The following is a 20,511-nucleotide window of genomic DNA, read 5'->3' as shown; positions in this document are numbered from 1 at the left end:
GTTGAAGTCTAATCATTGGCTTAGAAATTTCAAGTGTGATCTCCACTTTGATATCTCACTCTTCTATTTACAGATCCAAGCAACCCATATAAATTTTAACCTTATCACTGTGGCCTGCCATCATTAAAGATTTGTGTATTCGATCCCAAGTTCTCTCAGCTTATCTATACTTTTCAAAACCATGTCTTTTATTGTATGCTGCTCATTTATGTTAGTCCCTTCAAAGTGTATCACTTCACACATGGAGGTTTTTGTATCATTCTTCTGTCCATTTTCCTTTGTCTGTCACCCTGAAGCCTATACCTATCAGCCTTGCCATGTTTCACTTGGTCAGGTTTCATATCATCTGCACGTTTTATATTACTGCTTCCTACACCTGAATCATGGTGATATTTGCCAATTTTGAGGAGCAATGGACTGCAAATTGACCCTTGAGGAATCATCTGGGCTTAAAAATATGCACTACCTTCATCCTTCTATTCACTGACCAACTTTATTTCCATCTTATCACTTCCTGCTCAATTTGATAGATTTAGTTCTCATTTATGAGCGGCCTGTATGACACTTGCTGAAAGCCTTCCAAACATAAAATCTTCCCTACGGTGATCAGCTGTCTCTCTCACCTCCTCAGATAATTCAAACAATCTGAGAAGCAAATAAGAGCAATCCACACATCCACGTTTCACTACTGCACGGAGTCTGAGAAAGGGAAACGAGACACCTTGGCTGCTGGGTGAGACCAGCTCCTTGTGATGAGTGCAGCAAGACTGGTACCTTCTGTACCGCACCTGCACCTATGTTAGGAAGGATTTCTAAGGTGAACTTTCCAAGTGTTGCCCCAATGGCTGGGGAGGTCCTTTAATTTCTGTTAGCGCCAGGCAGAATGCATTTCACCAATTGCTATTCTGACCTGCTGCGACCTCCTTACCTAATAGCTGGACTCTACAAGTCTGTTTTGCAGCTTTTATGACAGTGTCTGTTGTTAACCTTTCATGAGTCAGATGCTTCACTCATGGTACTAATTCCTCGTGCGTGCGTGCGTGCGTGCGTGCGTGCGTGCGTGTGTGTGTGTGTGTGTGTGTGTGAAGGTTTTATGAGTTGCAATTGCTATTTTAACAGAAGTTGCTTACAGTACTAATGTACAATCGTGGATGTTACTCTGAGTAAGTAAGCATTAATAATCTGTGCAATGAGATAACATTTTCCAGTTGCTTTAAAATCATTCAAAATATGCATATTACATTGATTTTTGTTCCTTTTACTTACTTTATTTTAATTTTGCTTATTCTTTAAAAATTTTAGCTTGCCCAGTGTCCGGGTGAGGACTTGTGCCTAGTCCAGTCACACCATATTAAATGCTGTTCAGTGTTGAAATTTACAGTCACATTGAAGTGGAGAGACTGTGTACTCATTCTTCACTATTCATTTTCTTTGTTCGTGTTCAGAGTCATGAGTTTAGTTTTGTCTTCAGTCTTTTGTTTCAGTTTATTGTTTTGTGGAGTGTTCAAATATTACTGTTGATCTGTCAGTTCTATTTTAGTGACCGTTCAATGCAAATGCCAGTCCTGCACAGTACTATTGCATCTTTTTTTTGATATTTATAGCACGTAAATAGATTAGATTTGTTCTACATGCAAATTTTCCTGGATTGGGACCATTTCTTTGGATCTGATCAGTTGCCTCTGTAGCAAACAGACAGAACCCTCTCCCCATCCCCCTCTCTGATGAAGGGTCTAGGCCCGAAACGTCAGCTTTTGTGCTCCTGAGATGCTGCTTGGCCTGCTGTGTTCATCCAGCCTCACATTTTATTATCTTGGTTTCATCCATGTGACTTCTTAGTTCAACAGGTATGAACCTTGGGCAAATTAGGCTGATGGTCCAGGCTGATAGCACTGTGCATTTTTAATTGAAATAACCTTTGGAGGAGATGTGTATACCAAGGCCACATATGAAAACAAAATTGTTGCTGCTTCCTTGATGGATCTGTGGCACTCGGTTGCCTCGTTAATGTACAGCTACCTGCCACTCTGCATTTTTGTATCCATGCTCTGAATCAAAGGTCAGGGATTTACTTTGGCTTTGACCATCAAAATACAGACTCACCCTCCAGTGACGGAGTGCTGCATTATCTGAGGCGCCTTGTTTCAGGTGAGACAGTCAACATTCTGGGGTCTGCCACAATCAGCACCTGAACTCAACCAACTGTACAAACCTTGTAGCTGCAGTGTGTGTCAGATGTTGGGGATTCTGAGTGAAGTAACTCACCCCCGATTCCTCATAGCCTGTTCACCATTTCCAAGGCATAATCCAGGAGCGTGATGGAATACTTGCCTGACTCTGTGTAGCTCCCACAAATCAAAAAACTTGATACCATTCAAGACAAAGCAGCCTGCACAATTTGGCAGCCCACTTATCATCTTCAACATTCTGTCCCTATCCAACTCCCACAGTAACAGCAGTGTGTACCATCTACAAAATGCAGTGCTGTGACTTAGCAAGGTTCCTCAGACAGCACCTTCCAAACCACTAGCATTGAGAAAGACAATGGCAGCAAACACACAGAACACCTGCATCCTCAAGTTGCCATCCAGGCCACTCGCCAATCAGACTTGGAAATATACTGCTGTTATTTCAGCATCGCTGGGTTAAAATTGTGGGAATTCCTCCCTAACAGCACTATGCTACTCCACACACACAGCAGTGGTTTAGGTCAGTCATTTCCCACCATCGTCGGACAGGAGCTTAGCTATGGGTGAGAGATGCTAGTTTATCCACTGATGCCCTCATGTTGACAGTTAATACATTACAAAAAAAGAGATTCCATCTATCATCTTGGATGGACAAAGGATCCTGCAACACAGTTGAGAGTTGGAGCAGAACTGGTGTCCTGTGCAGTAATTATTGTTTGATCAGGGCTCCTAGCTTGGGTTATCTGGTCATAATGTGACTTCTATTTGTGGGAGCTGCCTGTGGCCAAAGTGAGTCAACATGAGAAGCTTTTCATTTGCTGTAAAGTGTCCAGAGCCGTCTAATGGCTGTGCACAATGCCCCTCAAGCCGGTTTGAGATAATGGCTGATCTATGACCTAACTCCATCTACCTACCTTTGCCCCACATCTCTCAGTACCTTTGCTTAACAAAAATTTAGCGATCTCAGATTTAAAATTCACAACTGGTGCAGCATCCATCGCCAAATAGATCGTTTGTCTTTTTGTTATCATTCCAAATCTGTGACTACCTTGCAAGGAGCACTCCGATATTTGTTATTCTGTTGACACGCTCTGTAATTACAGCCAATTTCAGCTTGATCTACTTGCTGCTTAACTCTGCTTATTTTATCACAACCCCAATTTTCCATTGATATTACGTGATACAACATGTGATACACAATGCAAGTATACTGCACTGTCATGCTTTAGGAAGAGTGCAAATCCAGTCATGCCAACATGATTATTTCATGATTTTCATTTCCAACAGTTTATTTTGTGTTTTACATCACTGTCTTTTTTTGAAGATTTTATTTTTTTCATTATTTGTGGGTCTGTTTTATTTGCATGTGTCTGTGCCAGTACCACGCCATGCAGCAAGCATTGCAACATCAGATGATGCAGAATTACTATCTCCAGCAACAGCAGCTTGCCACAGTCGTGCAGCAGATACAATACGTGAGCCAGCAAGCTGCTCCTGCCCAGTCACAGCTGACTGCAGCACTCCCACAGCATACACCATTACCTCCACAGCAACAACATACTGCAGCACCACAAGCAGCCTCTCAGGAACAGGGAATGGTAAGAGTTTAACCCTTGCAGAAATTATGTTCCTCATCATTTTTCAAAGGGCCATCTTTCTTAAAAGGTAAATCAATGAGAAAGAATGACAATTGCACCTAAAATGCTTCAATTTCAAACCCAGCATTATTGTAGATTGTGTACTATTTTGAGGTTTTGGATAAATATTTATCTCCAGACTGTAGGTTATCACCTGAAACCTAGTTTTACCCAAACCCCATCTTTACAATTTGCAGCTTTCAACAATGTACAATTTCATTCTGAGTTACAGGACATTATTATCTACCACAGACTATTTAATGAGGTCCATCTACACCCAAACTTAAGAATCTTAAATTCTGCTCCTATTTGGAAGCATATCGAGAAAAGGTTTTGGAGTGATGCCTCAGCTTTGAGGGGGGAGGAAAAATTAGCTCCTTTCATCACCATTGCTTTTTTATCCTTTACAAATTTGTTAGCTTTGCCTTCACAGCCAAATCAGGCTATATGTTTCCATCTGCATCCTGAAGAACAGCAGGCCAGTTACCATCCCATGATCATGATATCAAAGCATATTTGACCAAGTGTGACAGCAAGGAGCTCTGGCAAAATTGAAGACAGTGGGAGTTAGGCTTTGAGAATAAATGCTGGCCTAGCCAACAAGGCCACATTCTGTGGGTGAATGTAAAAAAAAATTGCTGCACAATATTCAGCACCATTCGTGATTCCTCAGATACTGACACAAATCCGTATCCACTTGAAGCAAGACCTGGACCACATCCAGGTTTGAGGAGACAGATGGCAAGTCATATCCATGCTATGTAAATGCTAGGCAATGGCCATCTTCATCAAGAGTGAATTTGACCATCTCACTTTGAAATTCTCCCTGTGCCTGTGATCAACAATCTGGCAGGACTTACCACTGACGAGAAACTGAGCTGGACCAGCCATGCAAATAAGGTACCCACCCAAGCAATTCAGAGACTGGGGTTTCTGCAACAAGTAACTTCGATCCCAGCTCACTAAAATTGTCTGCCATTCGCAAGGCACAGTCAGGATTGTTATGGAATGCACTTGTATGAATATGTGCAGTGGCAACAACGGTCGAGCTTGACACCATGTAGGACAAAGGAACCTGGTTATTTGGCATCATATCCACAAACGTTCACTGCAGCAATTGAGCAAGACTCCTGAGACAGCACTTTCCAAATCCATGATCATGACCATCCTGTAGGACAATGGCAGCAGACCCATGGGAATGCAAATCCCTGCAAGTCCTTTTCCAAACCACTCAACAGCCTGACTTAGAAATAGTTCACCGTTCTCCCCTTTTGGTCACCACTTATTGAAGTCATGGTTCCAATCACCCATGGGGCTACAATTCGGTGTCCCCTCCGACATACCAGTTCGTAGCAGAATTTCTCAGACGTTTCCTGACTGACCTAGGTTTATAATGTGTTTTCTCGCCCCACCCCAGGAAATGATGCGGGATGAGAAAATGTTATAGCTTCATGAGTGAGGCTAGCTAGACCAGTAGATCTTCTCCAGTCTGTCATTTTGCTCATTGATAAATAAGCTAGGGGAGTGAGAATAAAACTGAAGTTTACTTTGTGGGTGCATTCACAGAAATTTGAATATTTTGAAGCTTTTAGCACAGTTGACTTTCAATAAGTCAGTGGTGATAACCATGTGGGGATAGCAGAGAAGTTTAAATTGTACAAACAAGGAACAAGGTGGCCACTCCTCCTTTCAAGTCTGCTCCGTCATTTGTTAAGATCACGGCTGATCCTATTTTCATTTCAAATCACAATTTCATCTCTCGTACCCTCTCAGCAATGAAAAATTTATCTACCTCTGCCATATAACTTTATGTTTAAAGTTACAGCATTCACTGCCTTTTGAGGAATTCCGCAGATTCGCAAACATCTGAGCAAAAACATTTCCTCATCTCTGACTCAAATGGGCAACTCCTTATTTTTAAGCGATTTAGTGATGTGTGATGTCCTCTAAATTTCAAGCTTTTACCAAGATGTGTCTTGACGTGTAGATTCAAGTGACACAATGCGTTTTTTTTTTCTTTTTATTGATGTCCACTGCAGACCCAGATACAACAGCAGCAGCAGCAACCACAAGTAGCCCCAAACCAGTCTCCAAAAATGGTGTCGGTGTCGCTGACTCCTCCATCGTCGCCGAAGACTCAGCGTTCCGGCCACAGAAGGATCCTGAGTGATGTCACGTACAGTGCAGTGTTTGGTGTTCCAGTCAGTAAATCAACCCAGCTTCTGGCAGCTGCAGCTGCTGAAGCTGGTTTAAACAAATCCAAGTAAGCTCACCATTTTTTTTTTCACATTTGAGGTTTAACTCATTGTAATTACGTCTTGTCTGGATAGAATTGCAGTGCGGAAACAGGCCTTAGGGCCCAACAGGCTCCAGTTGAGTATCCTTCAGTCATAATTCACCTCGCAATATTCAACTTCTTTCTCTCAGGTGTACCTATCAAACTGTTTCTTCAATGCCTCTGTGCTAATTGCCTCAACTGCTCCCCCACCCTGGTGCTAACAGCCTAACGTGTTTCACATATGTACCACCTGGTAAGCTGTACAAAGTGGCCACTGTGTTACGTCTGGATGCTCAATATATGTTGCACAGTCATGTGCCTTTTGGCTCCATTTATCTTCCACCAAAAAATGTGTCTGGCCCTCAAGTGAGGAACATTTTCTTTAAACTTGTCATCCTTCATCCAGGAATATTGGAGCCAACTGCTGCCCTAACTGAAGGCAGTCTTTTTAAAATTTAGACATGTGAATGTCACTGGCTGGGCCAGAATTTCTTTGTCATCTCGAGATGCCCTTGAGAAGCTGGTGGTGATCTGTCTTGCACCGCTGCAGTCAGTGTGCTGTAGGGACACCCATGATGCTGTTAGGCAGGGAATTCCAGGATCTTGACACAGTGAGACCTTGCCAAGTCGGGATGGTGAGAGACTTTGTGGGGTACTCTCAGGTATTGATATTCTCAGGTTTCTGCTGCCCTTGTCTTTCTAGATGGAAGTGGTTGCTTATGAATTTGCAGAGCACTGTTGTAAGATATTTGGTGAGTTGCTGCACTGCATCTCATAAATTAGCATTGTGTGTCAGCAACAGACGGAATGTAAGTTCACTTGGTCACGTGATCTTCAACACTCCCTCCTTCTGCTACTGATGCACAGTGCAAGCAGTATATACCATTTACAAGATACAACTCATCAAATATCTTGGGGCAGCACTTTGCAAATCCATGATCAATCGAGGGAGAGAATGCTGAAGACCACATGAACTTAACCGATTCACCTTTCATTCTGTCTGCTCCTGAGGCACCATGACAACAGTCTATATCATCTGCAAGGTGCATTGTAGCAAATCAGCAAGGGTCCTGTGATACCACTTTGGAAATCCACAGTGTGTACCACTTGGAATGAATTTATTATCAACTAGATGTAGCAGAGTGTGGCCTGTTCAGTATTGTGCGTAACTGTCTGTTCTCTCACAAGCCAAACCATTGGGATCATCCCGATCAAACTCAGTGTAATGCTGGAGGAGTTTTTATCTCTAACAACTAATCTGATGATACAGTGGGTTTCAGAGGTGTATTTTTGCCTTTCTGTTGTGAAAAAATGTTGAGACAGAGGAGCTGAGCAGTCTGCTTAAAGGCAATAGAGTAAACAGCTTGTGATGCTTTGGAGATTTTTAAAAATTGGAACAATAGAAGCAGTCTGAATGGATGGGGTCAAACTCGCACAGAACCAGAATGTTTCGTTTTAGCTTTCTGCAGTTGCTGGGACCTTGAAGTTGGATGTGGAAGCTGTTATTCTCTCTCTGTTATAGCTACAAGCTGGGGTTCTCTTCCTGCTGTTAGAATTGCATGTGAGACAGCCTGTTTTACTGAATTTAGCTTTGCCAAGGGTGTGTTTTTGGGTTGTTACTATATTGGAGCAGTTAATTAGCAGTAGTTTATATCCATTATTTTGTTAAGCATTTCGGTTGACTTTCAGTTAGGCCAATTTTTTTCTTTATATTGTATCTGAATTTTAACTGTAGTATAAAAATAAAGTGTGTTTTACTGAAAGTCAATTGTTTGACTAATCGAATTGCATGTGGAACCTTGCACTTACCTTTAAAAGAAAATGTTAGGGTCTTAAGTACCTTAATATGTTTCGGAGGGGCTTGGTCTCACTCAAAACATTAACATCTGGTATTTATGATGTAACACTCTTATACTCAGGTCGGCTACAACCACTCCCTCGGGATCTCCACGGACCTCTCAGCAGAACGTCTACAATCCTCCAGACGTGTCTACGTGGAATCCTTTTGCTGATGACAATTTCTCCAAACTCACTGCCGAGGAGCTGCTCAACAAGGACTTTGAGAAGCTCAAGGACGGTAAGTCAGAACAGATATTGTGAGATGGTGCTGCTCTTCAATTAGTCTTGATCTCCGAGAAACAGAAGTGAATGTCTTAAAAGGCAAAGGGACTGAAGGAGCAAAGGGACTCCACACTCAAGAAAAAGCTAAATTATTGCAGAAAATGAAAAATCAATCTTTGAATGTGCACATTTTGGTTTGGGTATGTAGCATTTTCCATTTGAGAGGCATGAATCTGTTTCAAATGAAATAAATGAGTTAACATGATATGAAGCTGGATGACCCCAGCAGGCCAAGCAGTATCAGAGGAGCAGAAAAGTTGACATTTCAGATCGAGACCCTTCTTCAGAAGCTTCACACCGTATCATCTCAGATTCTTCAGCATCGGCAGTTCCGACTACCCAAATAAATGAATTAACTTCTTTTCGCTAGGCAGAGAGGAATTTCATGTGACCTGGCTGAGCATCAAGCTGCTCTTGTTTTAACTGACTGTGGGAAAGGAGTCTTGCCTCTTCATCTTGAAGGGGCAAAAGGAAAGTACCTCAAATTAGTATCCAGGCGAGTATAATGGAGAGCTGCTATCACAGAGTCTGCATTATGACACTTGTAGAAAGCAGTGATTTATGCTTCACATGTATTTGCATGGAGATATACTTCTTCAGGCTTTATAGCAGAGATAATGGGAACTGCAAATGCTGGAGAATCCAAGATAATAAAATGTGAGGCTGGATGAACACAGCAGGCCAAGCAGCATCTCAGGAGCACAAAAGCTGACGTTTCGGGCCTAGACCCCTCATCAGAGAAGGGGGATGGGGTGAGGGTTCTGGAATAAATAGGGAGAGAGGGGGAGGCGGACCGAAGATGGAGAGAAAAGAAGATAGGTGGAGAGAGTATAGGTGGGGAGGTAGGGAGGAGATAGGTCAGTCCAGGGAAGACGGACAGGTCAAGGAGGTGGGATGAGGTTAGTAGGTAGGAGATGGGGGTGCGGCTTGGGGTGGGAGGAAGGGATGGGTGAGAGGAAGAACAGGTTAGGGAGGCAGAGACAGGTTGGACTGGTTTTGGGATGCAGTGGGTGGAGGGGAAGAGCTGGGCTGGCTGTGTGGTGCAGTGGGGGGAGGGGACGAACTGGGCTGGCTAAGGGATGCGGTGGGGGAAGGGGAGATTTTGAAGCTGGTGAAGTCCACATTGAAACCATTAGGCTGCAGGGTTCCCAAGCGGAATATGAGTTGCTGTTCCTGCCACCTTCGGGTGGCATCATTGTGGCACTGCAGGAGGCCCATGATGGACATGTCATCTAAATAGTGGGAGGGGGAGTGGAAATGGTTTGCGACTGGGAGGTGCAGTTGTTTGTTGCGAACCGAGCGGAGGTGTTCTGCAAAGCGGTCCCCAAGCCTCCGCTTGGTTTCCCCAATGTAGAGGAAGCCACGCCGGGTCCAGTGGATGCAGTATACCACATCGGCAGATGTGCAGGTGAACCTCTGCTTAATGTGAAATGTCATCTTGGGGCCTGGGATGGGGGTGAGGGAGGAGGTGTGGGAGCAAGTTTAGCATTTCCTGCGGTTGCAGGGGAAGGTGCCGAGTGTGGTGGGGTTGGAGGGCAGTGTGGAGCGAACAAGGGAGTCATGGAGAGAGTGGTCTCTCCGGAAAGCAGACAGGGGTGGGGATGGAAAAATGTCTTGGGTGATGGGGTCGGATTGTAGATGGCGGAAGTGTTGGAGGATGATGCGTTGTATCCATAGGTTGGTGGGGTGGTGTCTGAGAACGAGGGGGATCCTCTTTGGGCGGTTGTGGCAGGGGCGGGGTGTGAGGGATGTGTAGCGGGAAATGCGGGAGACACGGTCAAGGGCGTTCTCGATCACTGTGGGGGGAAAGTTGCGGTCCTTGAAGACCTTGGACATCTGGGATGTGCGGGAGTGGAACGTTTAATCGTGGGAGCAGATGCGGCGGAGGCGGAGGAATTGGGAATAGAGCAGATGCGGCGGAGGCGGAGGAATTGGGAATATAGCAGTTTGGCTTTATCGCAGTTTGGCTTTGATGCTTGTGCAGAAGTCCCATTGCACAGGATGCTGCTGGACATAGGTATTGTTTTCCCTCACTGTAGGCTAGCTCATGAGTTCATTGCATCCCAGTAATGATGCTGCTCCAGTTACGCAGAAATCGCTGTTTCAAAAAAGGAGGTTGTTCATGAGATCTGTTGATTTCTTCAGTCAGTTGCACTGCTGCAGTAATTCAAGCAAGGTCAAGCAGTTGGTCTTTTGGAGGAAATATAAATCAGTTCCTGCAGCACTTCTACAAGTTGAAGCTTCATCTGAAAGCAAGCCAATTGGTGATAGGCCAAATGTTGAGAAAGTGACCTCCTCTTGAAGATCCATAATGTATGTTGTCACTGGAGAGTGTGCATTTGATCTTGAGCATCATGTGACAGCACCTATTGGAGATGGACTTGGGAAAACAGTTTGGCCACAGAATATTAATCACACTGAGTAAGCGTCACCATGAGATTGCCATTTTTACATTCTTCAGTAATTGTAAAAGAAAGTGCTGGAGAAACTGAGCAGTATCCTTGGAGAGAGAGTGAGTTCATGTTTCGAGTCCGGTATGATTCCTTTTCACCACTTCTGTAACACTTACACAAAATCAGTGTTGCGGTATATACTCAATAAGATTGGTGCTCTGGAAGATGGGTACAAGGATGGAGATTTTTAGGTGAGCGTGCAAAATAACCGGGTAAAGAGGTTTGTGTAGAGAGCAGCAGTTCAGGTGAAGGTTGAGCATTGATGGCACCATTGATGTAGTCGGTCAGATTTAGAAGAATGATTCCTGTGTGCTGCACTGATTAGCTGCAAGTGAATAAAGATTAAAGCAGTGAACTAGCCATGACATTCTACATCCCTTTCTAGCCAGTTGAAACAGTTACTTAGAGCCAGTGTTGGAGATTTGTGCTATATTTCTTCCTGATGTTGTTATCGGTGCTATATTTCTTCCTGGTGTTATCTGTGATGTATTTCTTCCTGGTGTTGTTTTATAACCTCCAGGATATCCAATGACTGAAGCAACTGTTGTATCATTGCGAAACCTGACATCCTATCTGCACACTCCAAGGAGCCACGTGCAAATAATTCAGCAAAATCTTAGAATTAAGATGTTGCTGTTGGAATAGAGTTGAAATGAAGCACTTTTAGCTTGAGGCGTTTATGTTGCCTATTGGAGCTTTTGTTTTAATGAACAGCATCTTAAACCTTACCAGCCCAATGGCATCAGTAGACACCCTAATATTTATCATTTGTTGTGGTGACATTGCTTTTTACATCAGAAGAAAAATATTCAAGAAATAGTTGCAAAACTTGACTTTGTTCCGAAATTTTCTAGGTAAGGCTGAGCAGACCAACACATCGACCGAGAGCCTGATCCCTGGGCTTCCAGCAGCTCCGGCGCAGTCACAGACGGATGCTTTCGGAATTGACCCCTTCGCAAGTGGTGCAGGTGAGAGGACCAACCACTCTTTAACAATCTGCTCTTATGTCCCTAACTTTGGAAAACTGTAAGTGTCCTGTGTCTCATAATACACTGGAAATTCCAGTTGTGTCCAAAAGAAGCAGGTTAATTTTTGAGAACAACATAGTTTTTGGTGGCCCTTACCCAAGGGTAGTAAAAAAAGATGAAAGTGAAAGCAGGTTAAATTGTTCTTAGTTGCAATAACATGAGAAGTTCAAAGTGTGGCTGAAAGCACAGGAGAAAAATCACACAGTTCGCTTCCCAACGCAGAAAACTTTTTGGAACAGATTGCTTTGTTGCGCCAAGATTCTGGGCTGATATCCCTCCTCGGTTTTTCTCCCCTACCCCGACTTTGTAAGACCCTTGATTGACTCTTAGTAGATTCATTCCAAGCTGCCGGTAAGGCTGAGGAATTGTGCAAGCACTTTTAGGAATTCACAGAAAGCTCCCAAGAAGAGCTGCATTGAGCTTCTCCTTGTCGGCCAATGTTAACCAGAGGTCAAAAAGAATGCACAAGCTATCTGTCTGGCAGTCTGGATGATGCTTGTTGCTCAATCTTTCTTCTGTGCTGTCAAGTGAATCGCAAATTGCCTGAGTCAAGGATTCCTTTTGCCAACCTTTGGAAATCACTGAAAGGTACTCTTCAAAGTTGGAATTGAGCAACTTGCAGACAAGAATTTTTGTTTTGAACTGATGTTGGATCAGGAAATACCTTAATTAGTTGATTTTGTCGACTAACTAATGAATGAGTTTCATGAAATTGAGTTGTCCAGAGTTTCACTTGAGTTTCCTGCTTTTGTTGGTTGTATGAAATCTTCTCAAGGAAGCTGTGGGAATAATTTCCTCTATGATATGACGGAAACTGAGCTGAATGATCACGACACAAACTCGGATTTCTGAACCTACTGACTCTTTATGGGTGTCAGGGATCACCCAATCCTACCACAGGTTTACTGTGTAGCTGAAAAACCAAGTATTGCTGTTTTGGCCAGAGTGGCCTGTTTCTGTATGATAAGTGCAATATGAGAACAACAGGTTGGGCAGATATGAAGCAAGTAAATGGTTTAGCGATGTTTAATTGCTTTTTGTTTCCTTTTATCACTTGTTGCTTGTCTTTGTTGCCTTCTGATTCTCCCCTGCCTGCTATTGTCTGCTTGGTTGGTCCAGCAGAAAAGTCCACAGAGCTGTTTGTTCCGGATGCTGCCATCCCAGCAATCAACGTACCTGACCCTTTCACTCCTGTTACATCATCAGAGCAACCAGGTAAAGAGTGCTGACCCTGCTTTTTGATCCCCTCTAGAGATGAGGTCAATTGGGAGAATTACTAAGGGCTTCATCTGCCAAGTTGTCAAAAACTCTGTTAGTTTTAAACATATTGAGCAGTTAAATATCTCCACCTTTGATCCTGTTAAGGGGCTGTCATAAATTCAACAATTGTCAGTTGGCTTGGCCTCCATTTAACCTTTCTAGCGATGTCTGTCTGCATTTAAGACCATAAGAAATAGGAACAGGAGTTGGCTGTTGGCCAAGAGCATCATACAAACACTGCAGTGTGGAGTAACAGGAATACAGAGTACAAGGCTAATGGTAAGAATCTTGGTAGTGTGGATGAACAGAGAGATCTTGGCATCCATGTGCACAGATCCCTGTAAGTTGCCACCCAAGTTGATAGAGTTGTTAAGAAGGCGTACGGTGTGTTAGGTTTTAGTGGTAGAGGGATTGAGTTTCGGAGCCATGAGGTCATGTTGCAGCTGTACAAAACTCTGATGCGTCCACACTTAGAATATTGCGTAGAGTTCTGGTCGCTGTATTATAGGAAGGATGTGGAAACAATGGAAAGGGTGCAGAGGAGGTTTCCCAGGATGTTGCCTGATATGGAGGGAAGGTCTTATGAGGAAAGGTTGAGGAACTTGAGGCTGTTTTCATTAGAGAGAAGAAGGTTAAGAGGTGACTTAATAGAGACATACAAGATGATCAGAGGATTAGCTAGGGTGGACAGTGAGAGCCTTTTTCCTCGTATGATGATGGCTAGCATGATAGAAAATAGCTTTAAATTGAGGGGTGATAGATATAGGACAGAAATCAGAGGTAGGTTCTTTACTCAGAGTAGTAAGGGCGTGGAATGCCCTGCCTGCAACAGTAGGAGACTCGCCAACTTTAAGGGCATTTAAATGGGCATTGGATAAACATATGGATGATAATGGAATAATGTAGGTTAGATGGGCCTCAGATTGGTTTCACAGATACGGAGGGCCTGTACTGCGCTGTAATGTTCTATGTCCTGTAAAACAGCCAAATCGGCCCATCAGCCCATCGAGTCCATGCTGACCTTCTAAAGAGTATCCCACCTCAACCTACCCCACTGCCCTATCCCTGTAACCCTGCATTTCTGATTCTGGCAGATCTGACCTTGCTCACATCCACTTTGCTGCCTTTTCCCCATAACTCTTGATTCCCATATAGAGAATAAATTTCAGCCTTCAAACCTCCTCGTGTTTGATCACTTTCCTTGACTCCTCCTCAAGTAAGATTGATTCTCCACAGATTTCAAGACATATTTTACTTCCCTTCTCCATTCATCTTCAGAAAATAGAGCAAACAAAGTGTGTATGATTAGGCAAATATGTGGCGGGGACCCAGATCAGTTCATATCTCCAGTAAATGTAATAACACCTCTGGCTTTTACGCTTGGAGTGAAGATTCATGGCTTGAGATTCTGAAGTGAAGGCCATTGTGGTGTTATAGTTCTAACGGGAGAGTGAGAGGTTGAAGCAGTGACAAGTAACATTTTGGGCAAGAAGATGATCCAGTGCTGTGATGCACTGGTCACCTGAAAACATGACTGCATAGACATCTGATAGTTTTGCTAATATTCTAATGGTGGGTGAAATCAAATTACTGCAGGGACAAAGATTCCTCAGAAGGCCCGTTTTTAAAAATGTGTTTTACCATCTCAGTGTTTTCCAGTGTTAGAGGCAGGGTGATTACACCTGCTGTTAGGAGCACACTCCATAGTGCTAAAAATAGCCGCTGCAAGCCCACGCTTCCTGTCAAATAGCAACATGCTTTAGATGTTGCTGCATTGCGAGACTGTTGTCTCAGAACAGCATTTGGAACAGCTGAGAAGGCTGATTGTTGGGTTTCTGGTTTATTATAATAAAGGTGTCAAATTTCATTAGAAGCTCTTGGTTCTTTCGAGTTAACCTCAACCATCTTTTTCCTTGCACTGTCCTTGATGTTAGGCTCCAGCTTTCTTTGAGAAGGCTCGCGTCGAAAATGCTATCAGGAGATGCAGTGGCTGCAGAGTTGCAGACCTCCTGAATTTTGCCAAAGGGAAGGATCAAAGAGTTGTGTCAGAGACTGAGTGGGGTTCAGAGGGGGTTGTTTTGATGTATTTCACTGATGAGATGGGATCTTTATGTAGACATGTTTAGCAAAAGGCCCTGAACTGGACTGCAGCATCCCATGGATTTGCATTTGGGCCATCTTCACATGCCATTTTCTAGTTGCACTTAGTGGGAAAGCGAGATAAAATTAAAAGCAAGGACGCTTGGGGAGGTGATGGTCTAGTAGTATTATTGCTGGACTGTTAATGCAGAGACCCAGAAATGTTCTGGGGACATGGATTCAAATCCCATCACAGCAGATTGTGGATTCAATGCATAAAAATAAACAAAATCTGGAATTAAGAGTCTGATGGTGACCATGAATCCATTGACAATTGTCAGGAAAAATCCACCTGGTTCACTAATGTCCTTGAGGGAAGGATGCTGCCGTCCTTACCTGTTCTGGCCTACATGTGACTCCAGACCCACAGCAATGTGGTTGACTCTTAACTGCCCTCTGGGTAATTAGGGGGTGGGCAGTGAATGCTGACCTAGCCAGCGACAATCTCATCCCATTAATGAATTTTTAAAAAGCTGTCAAATAGTTGCAGAAACTGCAACTGTAAATATCAAATCAGTAATTATTTCTCGACTAACCAGTTGACACACATTCTGCTGTATGTTCTGTTGTTAAGATCCTGAGTGTTTTTGCTATGTTTTAGATTTCATTTAGCTGAAAATGATGCTATGCTAATGAGTAAACTGTTCATTTTGTTGATTCCACATCAGTCACGGAAAATCAATTTCCCTGTAGGCTGAACTAACATTATCATTAGCATTGTTGAGATTGATTGTTAAAATGTTAGACATTACTTGATGTTTACGAACACTTTTTTTGAAGCTGGTGTTAATTTAAGCTTGTTGTTTGCTGCTATTTCCCTCCATTTATTGTGGTAAAACAGCAAACGCAGTTTGTACTGGGAACCTCAATTGTTTGATTGTAATTCAGCTGAGCAAAATGAGTTAAAGATAAAGCGTATTTTATTTCTCGGACAAAAATTGTGTTAAGATGGTTGAAATTCAGTTTATTTGTACTGTATTCCTTGAAACTGGAATTTCAAGGCAGACTATATTCCCCTTGATTTGACCTTGTGCAGCTCTGTTGCGGCTAGTTGATAAATGGGCATGACACACTGTGGCAGTTTGTAGATTTGTGTTGTTTCGGATCCCTCCCAATGAAAGCACTCTGTGCCAACTGTTTTGCCGTGACCTGTTGATGAACAGGAAAATGCAAGGAACTTGGATAAATCCATGATCACAAACTGGCTCATGGCATGGGAATCTGAAGGTCTTCTCCAGTTATACAACATGAATGGGTAGTGTTTCTCACAGCTCACTGCACCTATCCAGAATCTTACAGAACAGTCAAGTTATGTCTTTGGTGAATCAGTGTTCTGCCTAATAGCTCAGGATTGCATAATCAACTTTACTGTTTGTTGACTTCAGCCACTGGATGGGATTGTTCATTTTGACAACACACTGGGCAATTTCAGAACAAACAATTTCAAGTACATCATTTCATTCCTTTGAGGCACATTAAATCAATTAAATTTTCTTCAAAAATATCATGGACTTTTCTCCCCCCCCTTCTCTGGATCCAACAAGATAAAAATTTTGATAGGAATTCAGTTACACTTCACGTCTGCTTTCAAATCAAACCTTGCAGCCATTAATCATAGTTAAGTGAAGCAGACCAAAGGTCTTGACTTCACTCCAGACCATGTGTTCCATTTGTGGCGTGATTTATGGATGATTTAAGTATGACTGCAGGAGACCAATGCATCAGCAGTTGATGCCACTGCAGTAATAGAATGTAAAGGGGCTGTGCACTTTGTAGCAGTGATCATGAAGCTTTTTGGTCAGAAAGATAGCCCCCAACTAAGTGCCCAAATTCGTTACTTCTGTATGCAGTCCCTGTAACCAGCTGTCTCTGCCAAATTAAATTGATTGCGAGATGCCTGTGTTTGATAGCGATGTCCTTTAATTCACCTAATAAGGTCGAGCTCAGTTCTATATTTGTCGCCCACTTCTTCCATTTTCTTCATTTGAAGGGAGAATCATTTTTTTAGTTGCCACATTTGGTGTATCTTCTAAATGATATCTTGCACCTTTAAGAATTGTGTACTCAAGGTATTGTTTTATAAAGACTTAATACTTTGTTTGCCTTGCATAGCATTTTGAGATTTTAACCTTGCCTTTGGGAATTACATAAATGATTTCATTTGATTTGCTATAGAAACTGAAAACCAGTGGTTCCCTTGTCCTCTGAACTATAAATTGTCGGTAATCTCACAATAAAACTGCAGTACCCTTCCCACCTTCTCATCACTGTTTTGTTCACTATGAATGTTGTGAATAATAGTGGTTTTGAGTGCATTGCCAGCATGAAAACCTGCATAGAGATGTCTACAAAGAGGTTGTAAGACAAATGTGGTTCTGACTTGCTTTTGTGTCTGAGCTGAAGGATTCTGTAGCTCGTTCAGTCTGCTCATAATTCTAAAACTTCAGTTGTAATGTTGGCTTAATCTCTTAGTTATCCACTTCTTTGTATATATTCCATGCTACCAGTAGTTCAGTACATTTGCAATGTAGCTACATTTCAGCATTTTATCTCTGGTTTCATTGTCTTTTTCTCCTTCGCCTCTTGAAACAGAAAAGCTCATTGAAGGTCTGAAGTCTCCTGAGACTTCATTTCTGCTCCCTGATCTTTTACCTCTTGGTGACCCCTTTGGCAGTACTGAGGATAATATCAACGGTAAAAAAACAAGTTTGCAGCTCCAGTTTTTTCGATGTGCATGATCATATTGTAGGAATCTGGAGTATTTTCAGCCGTTAAAGATTGACCCCCTCAACACTAGTGTCAAGAAATGTGACACGATGCGTGTATAAAAATTGAGTGTGCGCAACTGATTTTTCAATGTCCTTCTTAACTTCTGTCTGGAGATGAGTCTCCCCACTGTGTACGAAAACTGTTTCATTCAAAGGCTCTGTGTTTGACCTGGTCAGTGTGACACATCTTTATCTGCTAAGGTAAAATACATCATTGGTGCTGCCCATGAAATGGCTTGTCTGGCCACACAACTGCTGTGGGCTTAGTGCATTCTCTCCAATCAGTTGCTTAAAATATCTGTCGTCCATATTGGGGGTTGAGGTTGAAAATTCTCTCGGTCCCAATTGTTACATTTCCATTGAATCGGCCCGTGCTTTTGTTTCTGCAACTGTGTGTGCATCTTGTGAGCTTCTAACCCTGTTTTTCATTTTCATTGTGCAGCTCTGTCCTGTAAAGGGTGACAACTATAGTCCAAACTGTACTGAAATAAACCATGTTAAGTGTGTCGAGGAATACCTAGCTGCATCAGTGGAGCATGTAGCAGATTGTGCCTTGTGCCACGTGGCAACTTAATTGGTGATAGAGATAACAAAGTGTGGAGCTGGATGAACCCAGCAGGCCAAGCAGCGTCGTAGGAGCACAAAAGCTGACGTTTCTTGTCTAGATCCTTCATCAGAAAAAGAAGTTGATGATAGCTTTTCCAGCTGACAAAACTATGATTCTAATTCTCATTTAACACAAAAGTGTCCGTTACTGATGAGTTAAGTTGTTCCCTGACTTGATACTGTTTGCCAGCAAGTGAAGCAAGTTATTTTTCAGAGCAGTTACAATCTCTTGGCCTTCCGTATCCAATTCATCTGTTTGTGCAGTACCCGTTTAAAAATCCACCGATTAGCCACAGTACCCTATAAAATGCTGGTTCTCTGCAACTCCAGTTTAAATGTGGGTCTCTGGTCTTTTGAACCAAGTAATTTTTTTGCAGCTTATAGAAGACTTGTGATGTACTATTGATATTGGTAGAATTCAGTTTTAAGCTTTATTGAAGTACTTTTATTGTCAGCATTAACAATCCAAAGGAATTTTGTTGCCGCATCTGCATTTTTAATAATAGTACAAAGATTTAAGGAGCTGTGTTGAAAAGTGCAAATTATCTGTAATTACCCAGAGCTTAGCTAATTTTCCTTTGCGCTCTGTGGCAGCTTGGCAGTGTTCTTGATACACCTTAACTGTTCTTTTTCTGTGTGCTAGCCTTTTTAATTGTCTGTTTGTGCTTTGGTTAAAAAGGAAAAGCTGAGATAGCGGTTGGAAATCTCATACCTGGATTTGAGCCCTCACAGCCTCAGCAACTGCCTCCAGTGCAGGTGGAATCTTTAAGTGTTGTGGCCGCAAAAAATGCCGCAGGTTGGTATGTCCAGTGCAGTTCATCTCAGTGCCTGTTGTAACCACCACAACTTGCAATGATGAATGTTTTATCTGTTATTTTCCAGCTGGCAAGTTAGCATATTGAAAACCAATCACTGGCATACACCAATCTTGTAGAAATGTGCATTTGCACTTCTCTCACCAAATTTAAACTCACCTTTCTGCCTCTTAATCAGTCTTCTGTCTCACCCCTCTTTCTCAGTATTAGTGGTTTTGGTGGAATTTAATCTTTGGTCAACAGGAAAGCAAAAAATAGCATTTTAACATGTGCTTTTAGTTCATAGATTAGTGTTGAGCAAAGTAAAGGGAAGATAGTGGCATGCAATTCTGTCCTTTCTAAGTCAGGTTTCAGAGTGCACACACATTGAAACTGCAGCATTGGTGCTACAGTCATGGAAAAGGGACGACTGATGCATGATTCAAGAGAAAGATTCAGGAGTCATTTACAAGTGGGAAAGGAGTTGGGGTTGTACTATGATTTGGGAAAGGAGATTAACAGGACAGGATTGTGAGGGTTATTAAGCGACAGATGGTTTGGATTTTGGAGTGCACATCCTGAAAGGGTAGAGGATGCAGGTTGGCCTTCAAAGGGCATCAGGTAAATGCTTGAAGGGGAGTACATTTGAGGGATATGAGCCAACAGATGGGGGGAGCGGGGATTAGTGGGCATGCTGTTGGAAAGAGCTGGCGCAGATTCAGTGGACTTATGACCTCCTGCTTGGCTATACTTCATGCTGACTCCCAAGAGACGTAGCAGTTGTAACTGTGTTGGAAAGGTGGAGGAGATTGATGCTGGCGCAGCCAAGTGTATATGTGGGGAAACATTGATTGCGAAGTTTTCTCCAGGGAGAGCTTCATAACTAAGCGTGCAAGTTTTAAGACCTGAATTGATTCAAAGTATCATAATTTTTGGCTAGTAAGATCATCTTTCATTTTGCTTGTTCTGAAAGTAAAATAGGAAAATTTGAACTTGATTTTTACTAGCTTTACTTTATCATCTGTTCAATTTTGGGTCACTGTTTTTGCAGTCATTACTCCACTGCTGAGCAACATCAGAAGAGTTCAATTGGCTGCGCGGTCAATATCATACGTGAGCATGCATTTAAGGCTGTGTTTGTACTGTGCCTGCCCAACCAAGATTGAGAGCAATATTGTCTGTTCCAGCTGCACAGTGTGAAGCGAGGTTATCTCGCTTAACATAGCTCATAAGCATTG

At 42.7% G+C, this 20,511-nt stretch overlaps 1 protein-coding gene across 7 annotated transcripts in view; it reads left to right on the top strand.

Moving 5' to 3' along the window:
• The window catches only part of aak1b (AP2 associated kinase 1b), a 119,351-nt gene that overhangs the window by 63,167 nt on the left and 35,673 nt on the right, over positions 1 to 20,511 (top strand). For 2 of the 7 annotated variants that reach the window (XM_048522758.2, XM_048522763.2), the window contains exons 12-18: positions 3,569 to 3,787; positions 5,866 to 6,089; positions 8,024 to 8,181; positions 11,533 to 11,646; positions 12,826 to 12,921; positions 17,698 to 17,799; positions 19,159 to 19,275. In XM_048522758.2, the coding sequence (XP_048378715.1) occupies positions 3,569 to 3,787; positions 5,866 to 6,089; positions 8,024 to 8,181; positions 11,533 to 11,646; positions 12,826 to 12,921; positions 17,698 to 17,799; positions 19,159 to 19,275 (1,030 nt within the window). The remainder of the gene's footprint in view (positions 1 to 3,568; positions 3,788 to 5,865; positions 6,090 to 8,023; positions 8,182 to 11,532; positions 11,647 to 12,825; positions 12,922 to 17,697; positions 17,800 to 19,158; positions 19,276 to 20,511) is intronic. The other 5 variants (XM_059641203.1, XM_048522761.2, XM_048522759.2 and 2 more) reach the window with 5 other exon arrangements.

This window comes from Stegostoma tigrinum, chromosome 40, assembly GCF_030684315.1.
Source record: "Stegostoma tigrinum isolate sSteTig4 chromosome 40, sSteTig4.hap1, whole genome shotgun sequence".
In the NCBI taxonomy this organism is placed as follows: Eukaryota; Metazoa; Chordata; class Chondrichthyes; order Orectolobiformes; family Stegostomatidae; genus Stegostoma; species Stegostoma tigrinum.
Note: the sequence above shows the minus strand (reverse complement) of the source record. Positions and strands in the feature narration are given on the sequence as shown.